The sequence below is a fragment of the Myxine glutinosa genome, chromosome 5 (assembly GCF_964187855.1).
Source record: "Myxine glutinosa chromosome 5, kmMyxGlut1.1, whole genome shotgun sequence".
In the NCBI taxonomy this organism is placed as follows: Eukaryota; Metazoa; Chordata; class Myxini; order Myxiniformes; family Myxinidae; genus Myxine; species Myxine glutinosa.
In genome coordinates, this window is record NC_136265.1 from 2182711 (window position 1) to 2206085 (window position 23375).

The 23375-nt window shown below is 42.1% G+C and overlaps 1 protein-coding gene across 1 annotated transcript in view; it reads right to left on the minus strand.

Annotated features, from left to right (window-relative positions):
• The window catches only part of LOC137428036 (receptor-type tyrosine-protein phosphatase H), a 329265-nt gene that overhangs the window by 173577 nt on the left and 132313 nt on the right, over window positions 1–23375 (minus strand). Inside the window, exons 9-11 of the mRNA XM_078777499.1 lie at window positions 6008–6280; window positions 4634–4900; window positions 2402–2668 (exon numbers count right to left, since the gene is read on the minus strand). Coding sequence (XP_078633625.1) covers window positions 2402–2668; window positions 4634–4900; window positions 6008–6280 — 807 coding nt within the window. The remainder of the gene's footprint in view (window positions 1–2401; window positions 2669–4633; window positions 4901–6007; window positions 6281–23375) is intronic.

A 23375-nucleotide genomic window follows, 5' to 3' on the forward strand; every position in this document is an offset into this window, starting at 1 on the left:
ACTGAAAGGTAAAGGGTCAGAGATCACATGAAAACCCCTGTTCATGTGACACCATTGGCTATGGTATTTGAACTAAACGAAGTGCATGTCCCATGATACACATGTACGGATTAGATATTGAGGTCAAATTATCCTGGGTTTTTTGGTGAAAGTCAGAGTAATGATGATGATGTCCACTCCTGCATTTTCAGATGCATATGGCTGCCATAGCAGTTTCTTGGCTGTGGGGCACAATCCTGGATGGGTCGCCACTCCGACACAGGATACTCAAATGGTTCATTTTAAACTGGTACTCATTTTGCCAACCTCGGAAGGATGACAGGCCGAGTCAACCTCACCTGGAGTTAATTTAACGACCGACCAGGATTCAAACTCAGGACCCTAGACTCCCAAGCCAGCACCCTCACCTTAAACACCAACACCAGGTTTAGGGTCAGAATAAGCAAATGTTTATTGTGGGCAGAGGCTTTTCGGGTGGCGTCGAGACGTTGATTTATGTCAAGTTTCTCCATATTTAGATCAAATTGTTGGCAAATCCTTCATGCGCCCACTTTGTCCTCACTCAATGTTTCCCATTTAAAAACTTTCTTTTATCCCAATTGGAAACCACTTTCTAAAATCAAGGCTGGTTCTTGATACATTAACCCCCCCCCCCCCCCAACCCTCCGTTTCCAATTTTTTTTCGTTTCCAAAACTTTGACTTTCCAAAAGAAATTTCCCAAATTTTTTCCAAAATTTTCCTGAAAAGACAATCACATGAATTTAATTGAGGCTTAAAAGCATCTGACCTTCCAGGGGTTGAGGAAGAAAGTCAAAGGTGTGTAACTGTGTAGGGAGTTCCTCCATGCCCCATTATATCTGCGTCTAACTGGTGTTGGCTTCGCGGTTAGGGTGCGGCTTCGGATCTGACGATCCTGTTTTTGCATCCTGGTCGATCGCTGAATTAACACCAGGGGGGTTGACTCAGCCTGTCATCCTTCTGAGGTCCGCAAATTGAGTACCAGTTCACTGGTAATTCATTGCGTGCCGCAAGAGGCGACCAACAGGGTTGGCGGCAGGAAGGGCATCCGGCTGTAAAACATTGCTTCAAAAAGGGGACCTCGGTGTCCCAAAAAGGCCAACCCCCGCTCTGTGGGGGAAATGGCCTCTAAAGGTGGTTCTAACCCGCATTCCACAAACATGATCAAAAGTAGTTTTAAAGCACAGCAACATCTTGACCTGGTCGTCTTCGTCCTCATCCCGGCTGCTTCTGCAGTACTACTACTGCTCCCACTACTACTTTAATACCCCCACCTTATTCCCAAATTATTGTGGATTCAACCAGTGAAAGGGATTGTCCCAAATATTTTACAAATCGGCTGGTGAGGCCAAAGATGACGTTGATTCGAGCAGGAATTTGTCATTTGTTCAGGATTCCAATGATAACTCATCCCCTCTTCACAAAACACAACATGGGTTGCTCAATGTCCACCTGCTAATGCCAGCAGTTGGCACACACAAGCTCACTCACCTTGTCTCTCTGAAAAGACCGACTGGACAACCCTCCCATCTACTTTCTCAACAATCCTCTCCAAGAAGTTCTGTCACTCAATTTCTTGGGTCTCACTATCTGCCATGATTTTTCCTGGGAAAACCACATTTCCAAGCTGGCCTCCAAAGCCAGTCGCCGACTGGGCATCCTCCGTCGTGCGAAGTCCTTCCTTGGCACACCTGAGCTCCTCACCACATACAAGCCTTTCATCCGCAGCTCAATGGAATACTGCTCTCCCCTCTGGGCCGGTGCTCCTGCCTCACACCTAGCTCGGCTTCACGCTGTTGAAACCAAAGCTTTCAGAATCATTGTAATCTCCCAAAATCAAGACTCTCTGCTCACCTTCACTCTTTCATTCCTTTTTTCTCCCACCTCTGGAACAAGCTCCCTCACTCTCTTCAATCCCACTCCTCCCTCCAGGTCCTTAAAACAGCTGTTCAGCACCATCTCTTATCTTCCCCAATCCAAAACCAAGATCTTTTCTACCCCCCTTAATTCACCCCAAACCAACCTTTTAAAATTCAGTTTTCATTCCTGAAATCCCGAGTAGTGTCCATCTTGTCTATACCGAGTACGACGCCCCCCCCCCCCCTCAACCTTCCACAGATCTGCCGATGTCCCTGGTCATTACTGTTATAATGCTTTCCTCCCTCCCCCCCCCCCCCCCTCTTGCCTCCCACTCCCTTTATGATATGTTACATGTGTTAGCTCTTATATGAGCCTTGACGAAGAACACAAAAACAGTAAAACACATGGACAGCAAATGTCAAACATTATCAGTTCATACAGATAATTTTACTGTGATTAGTTATTTCTGGTCTGTTCTTAATTTCAGCTCCATAAATTCATTAAAAGTTTCAAAATACCTACTTGTAGTAGCAGATATCTCTACAGCTTGGCTTTGTCTGCCATGGTAGAGTGATGACACATTCATGTTGTAGTCAGTTCCAGGGGAGAGGTTTGAAAAGGTGATGGCTGTTTGCCCTGTGGTTTCATTTTTTACCGGTTTGTTGTCAAAGATCAACATCACAAGATATTCATAATCTGCTTGGTTTGTATCATTTGGGTTGGTCCAGGAGATGGAGAGAGATGTTGAGTTTTGTGTTGAAATTTGGGGATTTTCAGGAGGTGATGGATCTGAAAATGAAAAAGAAAGAAGCAAAACAATGAGTTGACATCAACAAGTAGGTTTTGTTTTTGGTGTAATTGAGCAATACCTTCAACACCATCACAACAAGAGGGAGAATTCCTTTGCAATCCAGGTGGATTACTAAGTTTCAGTTCAACAAGTTAAAGGATTAGGGGGGAAAGTCATTACTGTTATTATGTAATGATTGGTGAAAGTCAGAGTAATGGTGATGATGTCCACTCCTGCATTTTCAGATGCATATGGCTGCCAGAGCAGTTTCCTGGCTGTGGGGCACAATCCTGGATGGGTCGCCACTCTGACACGGGATACTCGAATGGTTCATTTTAAACTGGTACTCATTTTGCCAACCTCGGAAGGATGACAGGCCGAGTCAACCTCACCTGGAGTTAACTTAACGACCGACCGGGATTCAAACTCAGGACCCGAGACTCCCAAGCCAGCACCCTAACCTTTAACACCAACACCAGGTTTAGGGTCAGAAGAAGCAAAAGTTTATTGTGGGCAGAGGCTTTTCGGGTGACGTAGAGACGTTGATTTATGTCAAGTTTCTCCATATTCAGATCAAATTGTTGGCAAATCCTTCATGCGCCCACTTTGTCCTCACTCAATGTTTCCCATTTAAAAACTTAATTTTATCCCAATTGGAAACCGCTTTCTAAATTCAAGGCTGAACATGACACCCATGCATGAACCCAACTCCACCCTCCCCCCCCCCCCATTTCCAAACCAACATCACAGGTCCAAACTCGCACCTTGGTGCTGGCTTAACGGTTAAATGGGGTGGCACACAATCTTCGAGTCTTGAATTCAAGCCCCTGTCATGTTGTCGAATTAGCACGAGGTGGGTCAATTCAGCCCATCATTCTTCCAAGGTTGGCAAAATGAGAACGTTCTCCCTGGTAAGGGGGCATTGCATCAGCAGGACAACCGTGCCCGCAGAAAATGATTCAGCCAATGGGCCACAAAACCACATTTCAAATCTGACCTTGAAAGACAGTCGCCGACTGGGCATCCTCCGCTGTGCGAAGTCCTTCCTTGGCACACCTGAGCTCCTCACCACATACAAGGCTTTCATCCGCAGCTCAATGGAATACTGCTCTCCCCTCTGGGCTGGTGCTCCTGCCTCACACCTAGCTCGTCTTCACGCTGTTGAAACCAAAGCTTTCAGAATCATTGGAATCTCCCATGATGAAGCTAACTCCAAGGGCCTCTCACTCACTCACCGCAGGCAGGTTGGTGGTCTTTCCGTCTTCTACCGACTCCTCTCTGGCCTTGCCCCCCCAGCTCTCTCTGGGCTCTGTCCCGCAAATAATCCTGCAGGTCGCACAAGATTTGCCTGCAACCCTCTTATGGTCAAACTGCCAAAACCAAGACTGTCTGCTCACCTTCACTCCTTCATTCCTCTTTTCTCCCGCCTCTGGAACAAACTCCCTCACTCTCTTCAATCCCACTCCACCCTCCAGGTCTTTAAAACAGCTGTTCACCACCATCTCTTATCTTCCCCCATCCAAAACCTTGATCTTTTCTATTCCCGCTAATTTCACCCCAATTCCACTTTTTTGAAATACCAACTTCTGTCCTGGAAGTCCTTGGTGTCCTTGTGTTTTGTACTTCTCCCACCCCCCCCCCCCCTTCCCACGCCTCCTCCCCCCAAGCCCTCTCCCTCCCACACATCTCCCTGCTCTTAAATGTTGTGTGCTCTCAAGTGTTTGTGTGCTTCCCCTTCTCTTGTCTTCTGCTCCCTCTTTTTATATATTTTGTTTGTCTGGTCGATTTGTTTGTGAAGTAAATGTTAGCTCTTTTACGAGCCTCGATTCAGTATTCAAAAAAAAAACAAAAAAAAAAACAGGCTGCATCCGAATAAATAAATAAATAAAATACCCCTGAGGGTGTAAGTTATTTTCCAGCTTCTCAATTTCTCATGTTTACAATCAAGTATTCGCCATGCCTACCTGTAGTAGCAGGTATCTCTGTAGGTTGGCTTTGTGTGTCATTGTAGATTGTTGACACAGAAACGTTGTAGTCGGTGCCAGGAGGGAGGTTTGAAAAGGTGATGTTTGTTCGCCCTGTGGTTTCATTTTCTACCGTGATGTTGTCAATGATCAACATCACAATATATTCATAACGTGCTTGGTTTGTATCATTTGGTTTGGTCCAGGAGATGGAGAGAGATGTTGAGTTTTGTGTTGAAATTTGGAGATTTTCAGGAGGTGATGGATCTGAAAATGCAAAAGAAAGAAGCAAAAGAATGAGTTAACATCAACAAGTAGTTTTTGGTTTTGGTGTAATTGAGCAATACTTTCAACACTATCACAACAAGAGGGAGAATTCCTTTGCAATCAATGTGGATTACTGAGTTTAGAACCAAGCGGAACCTCAAGCCTCAAACCCGAGCGGAACGCCCTCTTCTTCAAACGCTTAATTCGAACCGTTCGTCGTCCGTCGGTCGTTGCTGCGGTCTGTGCTCGGCAGATGAACTTACAGATCGGATTGATGGGTTGTCGACGAACATCGGTGATTCTGTTAAGTTTCAGTAATGGTGAAGTAAATACTGCACGCTCGATTTGTCATTGAGCACAGTGAACACTGAACACAGCCGACTGGGCATCCTCCGCCGTGCGAAGTCCTTCCTTGGCACACCTGAGCTCCTCACCACATACAAGGCTTTCATCCGCAGCTCAATGGAATACTGCTCTCCCCTCTGGGCCGGTGCCCCTGCCTCACACCTAGCTCGGCTTCACGCTGTTGAAACCAAAGCTTTCAGAATCATTGGAATCTCCCAAAATCAAGACTCTCTGCTCACCTTCACTCTTTCATTCCTCTTTTCTCCCGCCTCTGGAACAAACTCCCTAACTCTCTTCAATCCCACTCCTCCCTCCAGGTCCTTAAAACAGCTGTTCACCATCATCTCTTATCTTCCCCCATCCAAAACCTTGATCTTTTCTACCCCCCTTAATTCACCCCAAACCAACCTTTTAAAATTCAGTTTTCATTCCTGAAATCCCGAGGAGTGTCCATCTTGTTTATACCGTGTACGCACCCCCCCCCCCCCCGCCAACCTTCCACAGATCTCCCGATGTCCCTGTTCTTTACTGTTATTATGCTTCCCTCCCTCCCGCTCCCTCTTTCCTCCCACTCCCTTTATTATATGTTATATGTGTTTGCTCTTATATGAGCCTTGACGAAGAACACAAAAACAGTAAAACACACGGACAGCAAATGTCAAGCATTATCAGTTCATACAGATAATTTTACTGTGATTAGTTATTTCTGGTCTGTTCTTAATTTCAGCTCCATAACTTCATTAAAAGTTTCAAAATACCTACTTGTAGTAGCAGGTATCTCTACAGCTTGGCTTTGTCTGCCATGGTAGAGTGATGACACATACATGTTGTAGTCAGTTCCAGGGGAGAGGTCTGAAAAGGTGATGGTTGTTTGCCCTGTGGTTTCATTTTTTACCGGGTTGATCTTGTTGTCAATGATCAACATCACAATATATTCATAACGTGCTTGGTTTGTATCATTTGGGTTGGTCCAGGAGATGGAGAGAGATGTTGAGTTTTGTGTTGAAATTTGGGGATTTTGAGGAGGTGATGGATCTGAAAATGAAAAAGAAAGAAGCAAAACAATGAGTTAACATCAACAAGTAGTTTTTGTTTTTGGTGTAATTGAGCAATACTTTCAACACCATCACAACAAGAGGGAGAATTCCTTTGCAATCCAGGTGGATTGCTAAGTTTCAGTTCAACAAGTTAAAGGATTAGGGGGAAAAGTCTGGAAAACTGACCCAGGTAATAATATGTGATGTTTTCTACGTCCAAAAACGCCAAAACTACGTGAAAAATTGGTGAAACGTCCCGAAACTCAAACTTTTTCTGTACCTTATTATAAAACAACCAAGAACAAGGTTTAGTTGAATATGTTGAAGGGTGTATGTTGACGCCCAACAACAACAACAGCAACAACTCGGGTCTGGGGCGGAGGTGCCTTTTTTCCCCTCTGTCTGCCATTTTGTGTGCGAGCACGCAAACCACCGTTTTTCTCTGTTGCACACCGCTCCTTTCCTCCACACTGCTCCTGTTGTACACATCCATCTTCCATCCCCGAAGGGCGCCCGGCAGTGACGCGCGCTGAAAGCGGGTACTCCCCCTTTCTCCCAGTTTGATTGTTTGTTTGTGTCAGGGCGATATCTCAGCCATCCTTTGAGCGAGAAAGCTGACATTTCAGCACTTGATTTGTCAAAAACGGTATTTTTTTTTTTAATGAATCAATTAATTGATTAATTACTTAATTATTATCGGTTTAATAATCACTTATTTATTTTCTTTCTCATCTGAGCAATATCTCAGGCACCTTTTGCGATAGGAAGCTGATATTTGGACACGACAATGACAGTGATTTGGCTGTAAATTGTATTTTTGATTTATTGTTTAATTAACTAATCAATTAATTATTTAATTATTCGATTAATGACCGACTTAATTTTTTTCAAGTTGCAGATTCCGATGAAACAGTGGTGCTTTAGGAATTGTATTAGCCAATTGATTAATAATTGTACACCGCACCTTTCCTATGCCATCTCCAGGCATTGCAAATCGTCATTGCTGGGCACCGAAGGGGGCTTGGCAGTGACGCACGCTGAAAGAGAGTACTCAGTTTTCACTCTGGTTGTTTGTTTGTTTGTTTTCTTGTTTTCTTGTTTGTTTTCTTGTTTTCTTGTTTGTTTGTCCGGGCGATATCTCAGCCATCCTTTGAGCTAGGAAGCTGAAATTTCGGCACAAAAGTGAGCAAGTCCTTTCTCAAAAACGGTATTTTTTTTTTTGAATAATCAATAAATTGAGGAGTTATTTAATTATTAGCGATTAATTAAGTACTTATTTAATTAATCAAATTTCCTTTCTCTTCTGACCATTAACTCAGGCACCTTTTGAGTTAGGAAGCTGATATTTGGACATGCCACTTACCAGGTGATTTGGCTGCAAAGGATATTTTTGATTTATTAATTAATCAATTAATCGATTAATTATTGAATTATTCGATTAATGACAAAAAAATTTTTTTTTTTTTAAAGTTACAGATTCTGATGAAATAGTGGTAGTTTATGTGTTCTCTGACCAAATTGATTAATAATTTAATTTTTTTATGATTATTATTTATTTATTTTCATTATTAATCATTTATTTATTTTCTTTCTCATTTGGCCAATATCTCAGGCACCTTTTGAGCTGGGAAGCTAATATTTGGACATGAGTGACCAAGTTATGTGGCTATCAAGGATATTTTTGATTTATTGATTAATCATTTCATCTATTAATTATTTATTGATTAATCGATTAATTATTTATTGAGTAATCAATTAATTATTTAATTTTTTATAAATGACTTATTTAATTAAATTTCTAAAAGATACATCTTCGGATGAAGCACGAGTGGTTTAGTTATGGGATTAGCCAATTGATTATGAAAATATTTTGTGATAATCTTTTATTGATTTTAATTATACAATTAATCAATCAATTAGTGTACACCTCTCCCTCCCAATGCAGCCTCAATGAGCTGCACTGCGGTATTGCCGGGCGCCGGAGGCGCCCCGGCAATGCCGCGCTGCAGCATATTTAATTATTTGGCATGGGGCGGTGTACTTTGAATGTATCTGAACTTGTTTATTTTCTTTCTCATCTGAGCAATATCTCAGGCACCTTTTGCGATAGGAAGCTGATATTTGGACACGACAATGACAGTGATTTGGCTGTAAATTGTATTTTTGATTTATTGTTTAATTGACTAATCAATTAATTATTTAATTATTCGATTAATGACCGACTTAATTTTTTTCAAGTTGCAGATTCCGATGAAACAGTGGTGCTTTAGGAATTGTATTAGCCAATTGATTAATAATTGTACACCGCACCTTTCCTATACCATCTCCAAGCATTGCAAATCGTCATTGCTGGGCACCGAAGGGGGCTCGGCAGTGACGCACGCTGAAAGGGTGTACTCAGTTTTCACTCTGGTTGTTTGTTTGTTTTCTTGTTTTCTTGTTTGTTTTTCCGGACGATATCTCAGCCATCCTTTGAGCTAGGAAGCTGAAATTTCGGCACAGTAGTGAGCAAGTCCTTTGTCAAAAACGATATTTTTTGTTTTTTGAATAATCAATTAATTAAGGAGTTATTTAATTATTAGCGATTAATTAAGTACTTATTTAATTAATTACATTTCCTTTCTCTTCTGACCATTAACTCAGGCACCTTTTGAGTTGGAAAGCTGATATTTGGACATGCCAATGACCAGGTGATTTGGCTGCAAAGGCTATTTTTGATTTATGAATTAATCAATTAATCAATGAATCGATTAATTATTTAATTATTCGATTAATGACTAAACAATTTTTTTTTTTTACTTACAGATTCTGATGAAATGGTGGTGGTTTATGTGTTCTGTGACCGAATTGATTAATAATTTAATTTTTCTATGATTATTTATTTATTTTCATTATTATTCATTTATTTATTTTCTTTCTCATTTGGCCAATATCTCAGGCACCTTTTGAGCTCGGAAGCTAATATTTGGACATGAGTGACCAAGTGAGGTGGCTATCAAGGATACTTTTGATTTATTGATTAATCATTTAATCGATTAATTATTTTTTGATTAATCAATTAATTATTTAATTTTTTACTAATGACTTCTTTAATTAAATTTCTAAAAGATACATCTTCAGATGAAGCACGAGTGGTTTAGTTATGCTATTAGCCAATTGATTAAGAAAATATTTTGTGATAATCTTTTATTGATTTTAATTATACAATTAATCAATCAATTAGTGTACACCTCTCCCTCCCAATGCAGCCTCTATGAGCTGCACTGCGGTATTGCCGGGCGCCAGAGGCGCCCCGGCAATGCCGCGCTGTAGGATATTTAATTATTTGGCATGGGGGCGGTGTACTTTGAATGTATCTGTACTTGTTTAATTATTTTACCATTATTTTATATTTATTTCGTTATTGTACACAGCACCTTTCCTATGCCATCTCCAGGCATTGCAAATCGTCATTGCTGGGCACCGAAGGGGGCTCGGCAGTGACGCACGCTGAAAGGGAGTACTCAGTTTTCAGTCTGGTTGTTTGTTTTCTTGCTTTCTTGTTTGTTTGTTTGTCCGGGCGATATCTCAGCCATCCTTTGAGCTAGGAAGCTGAAATTTCGGCACAGCAGTGAGCAAGTCCTTTCTCAAAAATGTTATTTTTTGTTCTTTGATTAATCAATTAATTGAGGAGTTATTTAATTATTAGCGATTAATTAAGTACTTATTTAATTAATCAAATTTCCTTTCTCTTCTGACCATTAACTCAGGCACCTTTTGAGTTAGGAAGCTGATATTTGGACATGCCAATGACCAGGTGATTTTGCTGCAAAGGCTATTTTTGATTTATTAATTAATCAATTAATCAATTGATCGATTAATTATTTAATTATTCGATTAATGACTAATTTTGTTTTTTTTTAAGTTACAGATTCTGATGAAATGGTGGTGGTTTATGTGTTCTCTGACCGAATTGTTAATAATTTAATTTTTTTATGATTATTATTTATTTATTTTCATTATTAATCATTTATGTTTCTCATTTGGCCAATATCTCAAGCACCTTTTGAGCTCAGAAGCAAATATTTGGACATGAGTGACCAAGTTATGTGGCTATCAAGGATATTTTTGATTTATTGATCAATTAATCAATTAATCGATTAACTCTTCAATTATTCGATTAAGTACTAATTTTTTTTTTTTTCAGTTACAGATTCTGATGAAATGGTGGTGGTTTATGTGTTCTATGACCGAATTGGTTAATAATTTATTTTTTAATGATTATTATTTATTTATTTTCATTATTAATCATTTATTTATTTTCTTTCTCATTTGGCCAATATCTCAGGCACCTTTTTTCTTTCTTTTTTTTTTCTTTTTTGTATACTGAATCGAGGCTCGTGAAAGAGCTAACATTTACTTCACAAACAAATCAACCAGACAAACAAAATATATAAAAAGAGGGAGCAGAAGACAAGATGGGGAGAGAAGGGGAAGCACACAAACACAACATTTGAGAGCAGGGAGATGTGTGGAAGGGAGAGGGCTTGGGGGGAGGAGGCGTGGGAAGGGGGGGGGGGGGTGGGAGAAGTACAAAACACAAGGACACCAAGGACTTCCAGGACAGAAGTTGGTATTTCAAAAAAGTGGAATTGGGGTGAAATTAGCGGGGATAGAAAAGATCAAGGTTTTGGATGGGGGAAGATAAGAGATGGTGGTGAACAGCTGTTTTAAAGACCTGGAGGGTGGAGTGGGATTGAAGAGAGTGAGGGAGTTTGTTCCAGAGGCGGGAGAAAAGAGGAATGAAGGAGTGAAGGTGAGCAGACAGTCTTGGTTTTGGCAGTTTGACCATAAGAGGGTTGCAGGCAAATCTTGTGCGACCTGCAGGAATATTTGCGGGACAGAGCCCAGAGAGAGCTGGGGGGGCAAGGCCAGAGAGGAGTCGGTAGAAGACGGAAAGACCACCAACCTGCCTGCGGTGAGTGAGTGAGAGGCCCTTGGAGTTAGCTTCATCATGGGAGATTCCAATGATTCTGAAAGCTTTGGTTTCAACAGCGTGAAGACGAGCTAGGTGTGAGGCAGGAGCACCAGCCCAGAGAGGAGAGCAGTATTCCATTGAGCTGCGGATGAAAGCCTTGTATGTGGTGAGGAGCTCAGGTGTGCCAAGGAAGGACTTCGCATGACAGAGGATGCCCAGTCGGCGACTGGCTTTGGAGGCCAGATTTGAAATGTGGTTTTCCCAGGAAAGATCATGGCAGATAGTGAGACCCAAAAGCTTGAGTGACAGAACTTCTTGGAGAGGATTATTCAGAAAGTGGGTGGGAGGGTTGTCCAGTCAGTCTTTTCGGAGAGACATCGTAAGAGTGTGAGATTTGTCAGGATTGAAAAACATGTTCCACTTGTTTGCCCAGCCTGTGATTTTGTCCAGATCTGCAGAGAGTGAGGAGGCTGCAGACTGCCGATCTGAGGGATGAAGAATGGAGCGACAGAGAGTAGAGTCATCAGCAAAGAGATACAGAGGATTTTCAAGAGAGTCAGAGAGATCATTGATGAAGACCAGAAAAAGCACAGGGCCCAGAACACTGCCTTGTGGAACTCCAGCCTGAACAGGAAGAGGAGATGAGAGAAACGCATTCAGGGCCACACGTTGACTACGACTCGAGAGGAAGTCCGCCAGCCATGCGTGGAGATTTCCATGGATACCAAAAGAGGAGAGTTTGGTGAGCAGAGCGGGGTGCCAGACCGTATCGAAGGCACGTGACATGTCAAGGGAGACTGCTCTAATTTCCTGTTTGGCATTGAGGACCTCCATCCATTGTTGAGAAAGCAGAAGCAGCATGTCCAGAGTAGAGTGTCCAGGTCTGAAACCAAATTGATGATCAGAGATCAAGCCATTGGAGAAGAGGAAAGATTTCATATCTGAAGCAACGATGGATTCCATGACTTTGCTGATAATTGGGAGAAGGCTGATTGGTCTGTAGTTGCTGGGATCTGTTTTTGCACCTTTTTTGTGCAAAGCGGTGATGTTGGCAGATTTCCAAGCAGATGGAAGATGACCTTGAGCAAAAGAGAGGGTGAAGAGAACAGAGAGAGGGAGTGAAAGAGTGGAAGAACAGGATTTGAGGACCCGTGGGCTGATGCCGTCAGGTCCAGTTGCAGAATCCGAGTCGAGGGTTGACAGAAACTTTTCCACCTTGTCAGGAGGAAAGGACACAGAGTCCAGGAGCAGCTGGGTACGACTGGGTACGGTGGGTACAGAGAGGGATGGGTTTGGGACACAAGATTTAGAGGCAAACACAGAGTTGAGGCATTCAGCTTTTTCACGTGTGGAGTCAGCCATGTGGCCATTTGAGGTGAGGGAGTGGATGGAGGGGGCACAAACACCAGAAACAGATTTGACCAGATGCCACCAGGATTTGGAAGAGGGAGACAGATAAGAGAGTTCGGTCCTGAGAATGGAGAGATATTGTTTCCTGGCTCTCCTGAGGGTGGACACACACTTGTTTCGGGCTTTGTGAAAGGAAATGAGATTTCCTTCCGTTGGATTTGCTTTCCAGGAGACAAAAGCAAGTTGTTTCTGGGCAATAGCCTCACCACAAGATTCCGTGTACCATGGACGGGAGGAAGGGTATGACAACTGAAGACGAGATGGGATAAATCTGTGCATGAGAGAGAGCAATTTACTTTGGAAGAATTCCCAGGATGAGTTGATGTCAGAGGCGGTAGAGATGGGAGACCAGTCCAGATGATTGATGGCTGCTTGACGACCGTGCCAGTTGGCCTGAGTGAAATGCCAGACTCGTCGACGCTGAGGAGGCTCTCTGAGAATGGTCAGAGAGATGTCCACTTTAACAAGCACATGATCAGAAGAGCCGATTGGAGGAGAAGAAGAGCAGCAGACCTTTTCAGGGAAGTTAGTCATAACCAAGTCCAGAAGAGAAGATGCTCCGTTGACTGAAATCCGGGTCGGGAAATTGACAAATTGTGTCAGTCCCAGTGAGTCACAGAAGTCCTTTGCTGAAGAGCCATGGCTGGTGAGAGAGGTACCCACACCCAGCCAACTGGCATGGTGACAGTTGAAATCACCACATATGAGGAAGAGAGAGTTGGGATGGGTAGATAGAAGTTGGTCCATATTTACAGACAGCGAGATGTAGATGGAGTCATCACTGTTTGGTGGACGGTACAACACACATATGAACAAAAGGTGGGAGCGAAGGGGAAGCCGTAGCCAAAGGTATTCCTGGGGGTGAGGTGGAGAGAGGGCAGTGCAGGGCGAGTGAGGAAGAGAGTTTTTTATAAAGATAGCAACCCCACCTCCAGGACGAGGCTCAGGTCTATCATACCGGAGGAGGGAGTAACCTGGGAGAGATACCAAGGAATCAGAGACATCATGAAGGAGGAAAGTTTCTGTTAAGCAGATCACGTCTGGTTTGTCAGAAGCAACCTGTATGGAGAGATTAGACAAGTTTGAGCGAAGGCCCCGGATGTTTGAGGTCCATACTGTTAAGGAAGAGGAAGGGGGAGCATCGGATACAGAACAGTGGGGGGGGGGGGGGGGGGTGGGGCGGGAGCAGTAGGGTAAGATGTGGAAGAGGAGGAAGAGGTAGGGAGAGCTGTTGAAGGTGTGTCAGAGATTACAGAATAGCTTGGAGAAAGGGAAGAATGGGGTGGACAAAAGGTTTGATGGTAATTGGGAGAGGCGCAGTGAGGTGTTATTTGATGAGGGGGAAGAGCGAGGCAGAAGGTTGAGGAAGATGAAGGTGAAAGTTGGAAGGGGGAAGAAGCGGGGAGGACGCTTTGAGGAGGAGGGGTGAGAGGGGAGTCTAGGAGGGGAGGAGCGAGGGAGAGTCTCGGAGGGGAGGGGTGTGGGGGGAGATTTGAAAGGAATGGGTGATTGGGAAGATTTGGAGGGGAGGGGCAAGGGGGAAGATTTGAAAGAGATGGGTGATGGGGATGATTTGGAGGAGAGGGGCAAGGGGGTAGATTTAGAGGGGAGGGGTGATGGGGAAGTTTTGGAGGGGAGGGGTGATGGGGAAGTTTTGGAGGGAAGGGGTGATGGGGAAGATTTGGAGGGGAGGGGCAAGGGGGAAGATTTGAAAGGGATGGGTGATGGGGAAGATTTGGAGGGGAGGGGCAAGGGGGAAGATTTGAAAGGGGTGGGTGATGGGGAAGATTTGGAGGGGAGGGGCGATGGGGAAGATTTGGAGGGGAGGGGCGATGGGGAAGATTTGGAGGGGAGGGGCGATGGGTAAGATTTGGAGGGGAGGGGCAAGGGGGAAGATTTGAAAGAGATGGGTGATGGGGATGATTTGGAGGGGAGGGGCAAGGGGGTAGATTTAGAGGGGAGGGGTGGGGGAAGTTTTGGAGGGGAGGGGTGATGGGGAAGTTTTGGAGGGAATGGGTGATGGGGAAGATTTGGAGGGGAAGAGTGAGATTGGATTTTGAAAAGTGTACGATTAATGGGAAACGAACATTTATTGCAAAATGGGTTTCTTGAGACATTCGAGTCAAAAATACGTTTGAGGACGCTGGAGGGAGGATGGAGTGCTGGAGAGTTTAGGGAATGAATGAAAGATGCACTATAAGAGATGGAATTTTTTTTTGGAATGAATAGATTTGGTGAGCAAGTCGAAAGCATCCTTTTATGGAAGAAGAAGAAAAAGGTGTTATAGAATATGACTGAATACAGGTCTTCAGGGGACAGATTAGACATTTTTTAACAACGTGATCACGTGATCACAAGCAACGTGGTCGAAGAACAAACGAACAAATAAGAACGAATAAACGAATAAGAACAGAAGGAAATATTTTTGGTTTTTTTTTTTTTTGAGGAGATTTTAAAACAAGGAAGTATGGGGTGAAAAGACCGTGAAAAACAGAGACCGGAAAGTAATTGCAGCGCGATCGGAGAACCGCTGAGACAAAAACAAAGCCTCAAGCCAAGGTCGGACACGGTAGCCTAGTACTTTACTTAGGCCTCAGAATACGCGATACGAAAGACCGACGATTCTGTACACAAATATGAAAAACCAACACCAAGAATACTATTAAAGACACCCCAATAGGTACATACACCGAGAGAAAGATACAGTTTCGACAAAAAACACAATTGTGAAAAGTTACTTAACTTCGAAAGCGAGCGCGCATGGACAGCTTTGAAGAGACGAGACCTCCAATCAATTTTGAGCTCAGAAGCTAATATTTGGACATGAGTGACCAAGTGATGTGGCTATCAAGGATATTTTTTATTTATTGATTAATCAATTATTAATGAATCAATTAATCAATTAATCGATTAATTATTTAATTATTCGATTAATGCCAAAAAATTTTTTCCGAACGCTAGTGATGTGGCTATCAAGGATACTTTTGATTTATTGATTAATCAATTATTAATTAATCAATTAATCGATTAATTATTTAATTATTTGATTAATGACCAAATTTTTTTTTTTTTTAAGTTGCAGATTCTGATGAAATGGTGGTGGTTTTTGTGTTCTCTGACCGAATTGATTAATAATTTCATTTTTTTATGATTATTATTTATTTATTTTCGTTATTAATCATTTATTTATCTTCTTTCTCATTTGGCCAATATCTCAGGCACCTTTTGAGCTCAGAAGCTAATATTTGGACATGAGTGACCAAGTGATGTGGCTATCAAGGATATTTTTGATTTATTGATTAATCAATTATTAATTAATCAATTAATCAATTAATCGATTAATTATTTAATTATTCAATTAATGACGATGTTTTTTTGTTTTTTTGAAGTTACAGATTCTGATGAAATGGTGGTGACCGAATTGACCTGACCGAATTTGACCTGACCTGACCTGACCTGACCTGAATTGACCTGACCAACTCTGACCGAATTGATTAATAATTTTTTTTTAAATGATTATTATTTATTTATTTTCATTATTAATTGTACACCGCTCCTTTCCTATGCCATCTCCAGGCATTGCAAATCGTCATTGCCGGGCACCGAAGGGGGCTCGGCAGTGACGCACGCTGAAAGAGAGTACTCAGTTTTCACTCTGGTTGTTTGTTTGTTGTACACCGCTCTTTTCCTATGCCATCTCCAGGCATTGCAAATCGTCATTGCCGGGCACCGAAGGGGGCTCGGCAGTGACGCATGCTGAAAGAGAGTACTCAGTTTTCACTCTGGTTGTTTGTTTGTTTGTTTGTTTTCTTGGTTTCTTGTTTTCTTGCTTTCTTGTTTGTTTGGTTGTCCGGGCGATATCTCAGCCATCCTTTGAGCTAGGAAGCTGAAATTTCGGCACAATAGTGAGCAAGTCCTTTGTCAAAAACGTTATTTTTTGTTTTTTGAATAATCAATAAATTGAGGAGTTATTTAATTATTAGCGATTAATTAAGTACTTATTTAATTAATCAAATTTCCTTTCTCTTCTGATCATTAACTCAGGCACCTTTTGAGTTAGGAAGCTGTTATTTGGACATGCCAATGACCAGGTGATTTGGCTGCAAAGGCTATTTTTGATTTATTAATTAATCAATTCATCGATTAATTATTTAATTATTCGATTAATGCCAAAAAATTTTTTTTTTTAAAGTTACAGATTCTGATGAAATAGTGGTAGTTTATGTGTTCTCTGACCAAATTGATTAATAATTTAATTTTTTTATGATTATTATTTATTTATTTTCATTATTAATCATTTATTTATTTTCTTTCTCATTTGGCCAATATCTCAGGCACCTTTTGAGCTGGGAAGCTAATATTTGGACATGAGTGACCAAGTGATGTGGCTATCAAGGATATTTTTGATTTATTGATTAATCATTTCATCTATTAATTATTTATTGATTAATCGATTAATTATTTATTGAGTAATCAATTAATTATTTAATTTTTTATAAATGACTTATTTAATTAAATTTCTAAAAGATACATCTTCGGATGAAGCACTCGTGGTTTAGTTATGCGATTAGCCAATTGATTATGAAAATATTTTGTGATAATATTTTATTGATTTTAATTATACAATTAATCAATCAATTAGTGTACACCTCTCCCTCCCAATGCAGCCTCAATGAGCTGCACTGTGGTATTGCCGGGTGCCGGAGGCGCCCCGGCAATGCCACGCTGCAGCATATTTAATTATTTGGCATGGGGCGGTGTACTTTGAATGTATCTGTACTTGTTAATTAATCAGTTAATCAATTAATCGATTAATTATTTAATTATTCGATTAATGACTAAATTTTTTTTTTTTTAGTTACAGATTCTGATGAAATGGTGGTGGTTTATGTGTTCTATGACTGAATCGATTAATAATTTCAATTTTTAATGATTATTATTTATTTATTTTCATTATTAATCATTTATTTATTTTCTTTCTCATTTGGCCAATATCTCAGGCACCTTTTGAGCTGGGAAGCTAATATTTGGACATGACAGTGACCAAGTGATGTGGCTGTCAAGGATATTTTTGATTGATTAATCATTTAATCGATTAATTATTTATTGATTAATTGATTAATTATTTATTGATTAATCAATTAATTATTTAATTTTTTATTAATGACTGATTTAATTAAATTTCTAAAAGATACATCTTCGGATGAAGCACTAGTGGTTTAGTTATGCTATTAGCCAATTGATTAAGAAAATATTTTGTGATAATCTTTTATTTATTTTAATTATACAATTAATCAATCAATTAGTGTACACCTCTCCCTCCCAATGCAGCCTCAATGAGCTGCACTGTGGTATTGCCGGGTGCCGGAGGCGCCCCGGCAATGCCGCGCTGCAGCATATTTAATTATTTGGCATGGGGCGGTGTACTTTGAATGTATCTGTACTTGTTAATTAATCAGTTAATCAATTAATCGATTAATTATTTAATTATTCGATTAATGACTAAAAATGTTTTTTTTTAGTTACAGATTCTGATGAAATGGTGGTGGTTTATGTGTTCTATGACTGAATTGATTAATAATTTCAATTTTTAATGATTATTATTTATTTATTTTCATTATTAATCATTTATTTATTTTCTTTCTCATTTGGCCAATATCTCAGGCACCTTTTGAGCTGGGAAGCTAATATTTGGACATGACAGTGACCAAGTGATGTGGCTGTCAAGGATATTTTTGATTGATTGATTAATCATTTAATCGATTAATTATTTATTGATTAATTGATTAATTATTTATTGATTAATCAATTAATTATTTAATTTTTTATTAATGACTGATTTAATTAAATTTCTAAAAGATACATCTTCGGATGAAGCACTAGTGGTTTAGTTATGCTATTAGCCAATTGATTAAGAAAATATTTTGTGATAATCTTTTATTTATTTTAATTATACAATTAATTGATCAATTAGCGTACACCTCTCCCTCCCAATGCAGCCTCAATGAGCTGCACTGCGGTATTGCCGGGCGCCAGAGGCGCCCCGGCAATGCCGTGCTGTAGGATATTTAATTATTTGGCAAGGGGGCGGTGTACTTTGAAAGTATCTGTACTTGTTTTTCATTTATTTATTTTCTATCTCATCTGGGCAATATCTCGGGCACCTTTCGAGCTGGGAAGCTGATATTCGGACATGCCAGTGAGTCCGTTGAACGCGAATGTTATAAACGAATGCGAATGTTATAAACATCCGTTGAATCTTATCACACGCAAATCATCAAAATCTAAACTGTATCTTTACTTTAAAATTTCAATAAAAGCCACATCACTGTTCATGTCGGTAAATATTATTCCATCGTGTTTCAAATCGTGATCGATACACTATGATCGTGATGATCGTGATGATCGTGATCGTGAATCGTGATCGATAATCATGTTCACAATCCCCATGTCGTATGTACTCCCGACACGTGTACCAAATTCAAGAAACGTGTAACTGTACCAAATCAACAGTTAAAAGGATTTTGAGCCGATAGGTGTTACGGCCTTGGCAAGATCGATGGAGACAGCGATCTGTTAGAGCTGATCCTCCTTCATGCCGAAGTGCAGATCCTCCTTCATGCCACATCCGCCGTTTGTGTGGAACACGCTGCAGCGATCGGTGAAAACGTGGACTCCCACACTGCCACATCCTGCTGATACTTGCTCCCGCATGACGTTTCCACATGAAGGATGTTTATATAAACCGTTTAAAAGAAAAAAAGGCTTCAATTTCCGATATTTAGCCTTTTCATTTGGGCCTCCCAATTGAAGCCCCGCCCATAGGGTGGGTACCGTTGCTCGACGAAAGAAGACGTCACAATGAACGTCATGCAAACGCGAATGTTATGCGGGAGTCCAAACCTGAGAATGCTGGAGAGTAAAGCTGTAATTGGGAAAACGAAATAGCCTATTTTACTCCTGGGGATCCCAGGATTATCCACCCAAAATATCTTTGCGATCGGTTTGGCAGTTTTTACGGTACCTTCAAATGGACAGACAGACAGACATTTGCTGAATTATAGTAAGATTTTCAAAAAGATACACCTTCAAACGAAACACCAGTGGTTGAGATATGCCATTAGCCAATTGATTAAGAAATTATTTTATGATTAATATTTATTGATTTTAATAACGCAATCCATCAATTAATTATGGTACACCTGACCCTCCCAATACCGTCTCTGTGTGCTGCACGGTGGTATCACCAAAGGTGCCCGGGCAATTATTTTTTTTTGTGCGTGTATACATAATCGAGGCTCGTGAAAGAGCTAACATTTATCACACAAACAAATCAAACAGACAAACAAACAAAGTGTATAAAAAGGGGAGCGGTAGACAAGATGGGGAGAGAAGGGGAAGCACACAAACACAACATTTGTGAGGGACATCGGGAATGTGTGGGAAGGAGAGGGCTTGGGGGGAGGCGGCGTGGGAAGGGGGGGGGGGGGGCGGTGGGAGAAGTATAAACACAAGGACACCGAGGACTTCCAGGAAAGAAGTTGGTATTTCAAAAAAGAGGTTTTGGGGTGAAATTAGTGGGGGTAGAACAGATCAAGGTTTTGAATGGGGGAAGATAAGAGATGGTGGTGAACAGCTATTTTAAAGACCTGGAGGGAGGAGTGGGATTGAAGAGAGTGAGGGGGTTTGTTCCAGAGGTGGGAGAAAAGAGAAATGAAGGAGTGAAGGTGAGCAGAGAGTCTTGATTTTGGCAGTTTAACCATAAGAGGGTTGCAGGCAGATCTTGTGCGACCTGTCGGAATATTTGCGGGACAGAGCCCAGAGAGAGCTGGAGGGGCAAGGCCAGAGAGGAGTCGGTAGAAGACGGAAAGACCACCAACCTGCCTGCGGTGAGTGAGTGAGTGAGAGGCCCTTGGAGTTAGCTTCATCGCGGGAGATTCCAATGATTCTGAATGCTTTGGTTTCAACAGCGTGAAGACGAGCTAGGTGTGAGGCAGGAGCACCAGCCCAGAGGGGAGAGCAGTATTCCATTGAGCTGCGGATGAAAGCCTTGTATGTGGTGAGGAGCTCAGGTGTGCCAAGGAAGGACTTCGCACGACGGAGGATGCCCAGTCGGCGACTGTCTTTGGAGGCCAGATTTGAAATGTGGTATTCCCAGGAAAGATCATGGCAGATAGTGAGACCCAAAAGCTTGAGTGACAGAACTTCTTGGAGAGGATTATTCAGAAAGTGGATGGGAGGGTTGTGCAGTCGGTCTTTTCGGCGAGACATCGTAAGAGTGTGAGATTTGTCAGGATTGAAAGACATGTTCCACTTGTTTGCCCAGTCTGTGATTTTGTCCAGGTCTGCAGAGAGTGAGGAGGCTGCAGACTGCCGATCTGAAATATGAGGAATGGAGCGGCAGAGAGTGGAGTCATCAGCAAAGAGATAGAGAGGATTTTCAAGAGAGTCAGAGAGATCATTGATACAACAACACAACATGCATTTTAAAAGGCCATTTTCCCTGCTAGAGCGGGGGTTAGCCTTGCGGTCCCCATGACAATCTTCTCCATTTTGCCCTATTTTCTGCATCTCTCCTTGTTAACCCCCTTGCCCGCATTTCTTCTTCCACCATCTTTAGCCAAGACTTTCTCGGTCTTCCCCGTCTTCTACTTCCTTCTACATTCATTTCCATCACTCTTCTCAACCAGTCACTTTCATCCTTCCTCAACACATGACCAAACCATCTCAACCTGTTCCTCTTCACAGCATCAATCACAGGCTCTATTCCCATCATCTTTCGCGATTCATCATTTGTCTTCCTCTCTCTCAACGATACTCCGCACATCCGTCGAACCATTTGCATTTCCACCCTTTCCAACCTTCGTTGCTGCTCTACGTTCATTACCCATGTCTCGCTCCCATAAATCATAACACTTCTCACACATGCAGCATACACCTTTCCCTTCAGCTTCAACGACACTCCCCTCATCATCAGCACGCCACTCAATTCCCGAAACTTCTTCCATGCACATCTCACTCGAGCAACCGTTGCCGAGTCTGATCCACCTTCTCCATTCAGCATGTCTCCGAGGTAGCAAAATGTTTTCACACCTTCCAGCTTCACGCCGTCTCCAAGATCCAACTCAACATTTCCTCCATCTGCAGCTCCCTCTGTGCACACCTTACATTTGAATGTAGCTGCCACACTGGTTAATGACTCTCTCAGACCACTACATTTTTGATGAACCCACTCAGCGCACATTGTACACTGAATGGAGTTCACTCCGACACCCTTCCTACACACAGCACAGGGCCACTTCCCAGTTCTTTCCACCTCACCACATGCTTTACCACTTGCCATCACCTTCGTCTTTCCGATATTCACCTTCAGACCTTTTGTCTCCATACATTCCTTCCACGTGTTCATCTTTTCCTTCAGTCCATCCATACTTTCCGCAATCAACACCACATCATCTGCATGCAACAACTCCCACAGTAAACCCTCCTTTACGTTCTGAGCCAGCACCTCCATCACAGCAACAAATAGTAGTGGACTTAGTACCGACCCCTGATGCACTCCCATCTTCACCTCAAACTCACCACTGTTCCCGTCCTTCGTCCTTTCAGCTGTGCGCGCTCTTTTGTACATTGCCATCACTACTCTGATCAACCATTCCTCCACTCCTAACTTCCTCAATGCCCATGTCAATACTTTGCGTGGAACCCGATGGAATGCTTTCTCCAGATCAACAAACCCAAGAAACAACTTCTTCCTCTTCTCCATGTACTTCTCCTGCAACTGCCTCACAATGAAAAGCGCGTCTGTCGTTCCTCTTCCTGGCATGAATCCAAACTGCATTTCGTCGATCTTCACTTTCTTCCTTATCCTCCTCTCCAACACCCTTTCCAATACCTTCATTCCATGCTCCAATAACTTTATCGCTCGGTACGAGCCACACTCCAGAGGGTCACCTTTCCCCTTGTATAGAGGGACGAGGGTACTCAGTTCCCAAATCACTGGAATGCGGCCTTCTTTCACCACCAGTTTACAGATCTCTGTCATTCTCTTCACACCCCAACTTCCTGCTGCCTTCAACATATCTCCCACAACTGCCGTTGGCCCTCCCGCTTTTCTACCCTTCATTGCTTTTATCGCTTCCTCAACTTCCTTCTCAGTTATCTTCTCTGCCGGTCCTAAAACTGGGTTACTCTCTATGTTGCCATCCCATTCATTCTCTGTATTCAACAGCATTTCCATATATCTTTTCCATCTTCCTTTAATTCCATCTGGGTCGACAACGATTTGTCCTACTTCATCCTTCAAGCAACTCACCCCCATCACATCACACCTCTCTTTCGCTATCTGCTTTGCAATCCTGAATACTGCTTTCTGACCCTCTTCCGAATCCAAGCGTTCTCAGAACATTTTCCTACATGCCTCCTGCGCCTTTGCTACCTCTTTCTTTGCAGCCTTCCTGGCTGCCTTATAACTTTCATGCTCTGCTCTTTCTGCTCCCGTACCCTTCGCCTTCTGCCACTCCTTGAACTTCTTCCTCTTCTCGTCAATCCTCGTTCCAACTTCATCATCCCACCACCATGTTTCCGAGTGCCTCGGCGGTCCTTTTGTCCATCCACATACCTCACCAACGGCTCCCAACAGACTAGCTTTCATTGACATCCATCCACTTTCAAGCTCAACCACATCATCCTCGACCCTACTCAGCCTCTCTTTTAATGCCTCCCT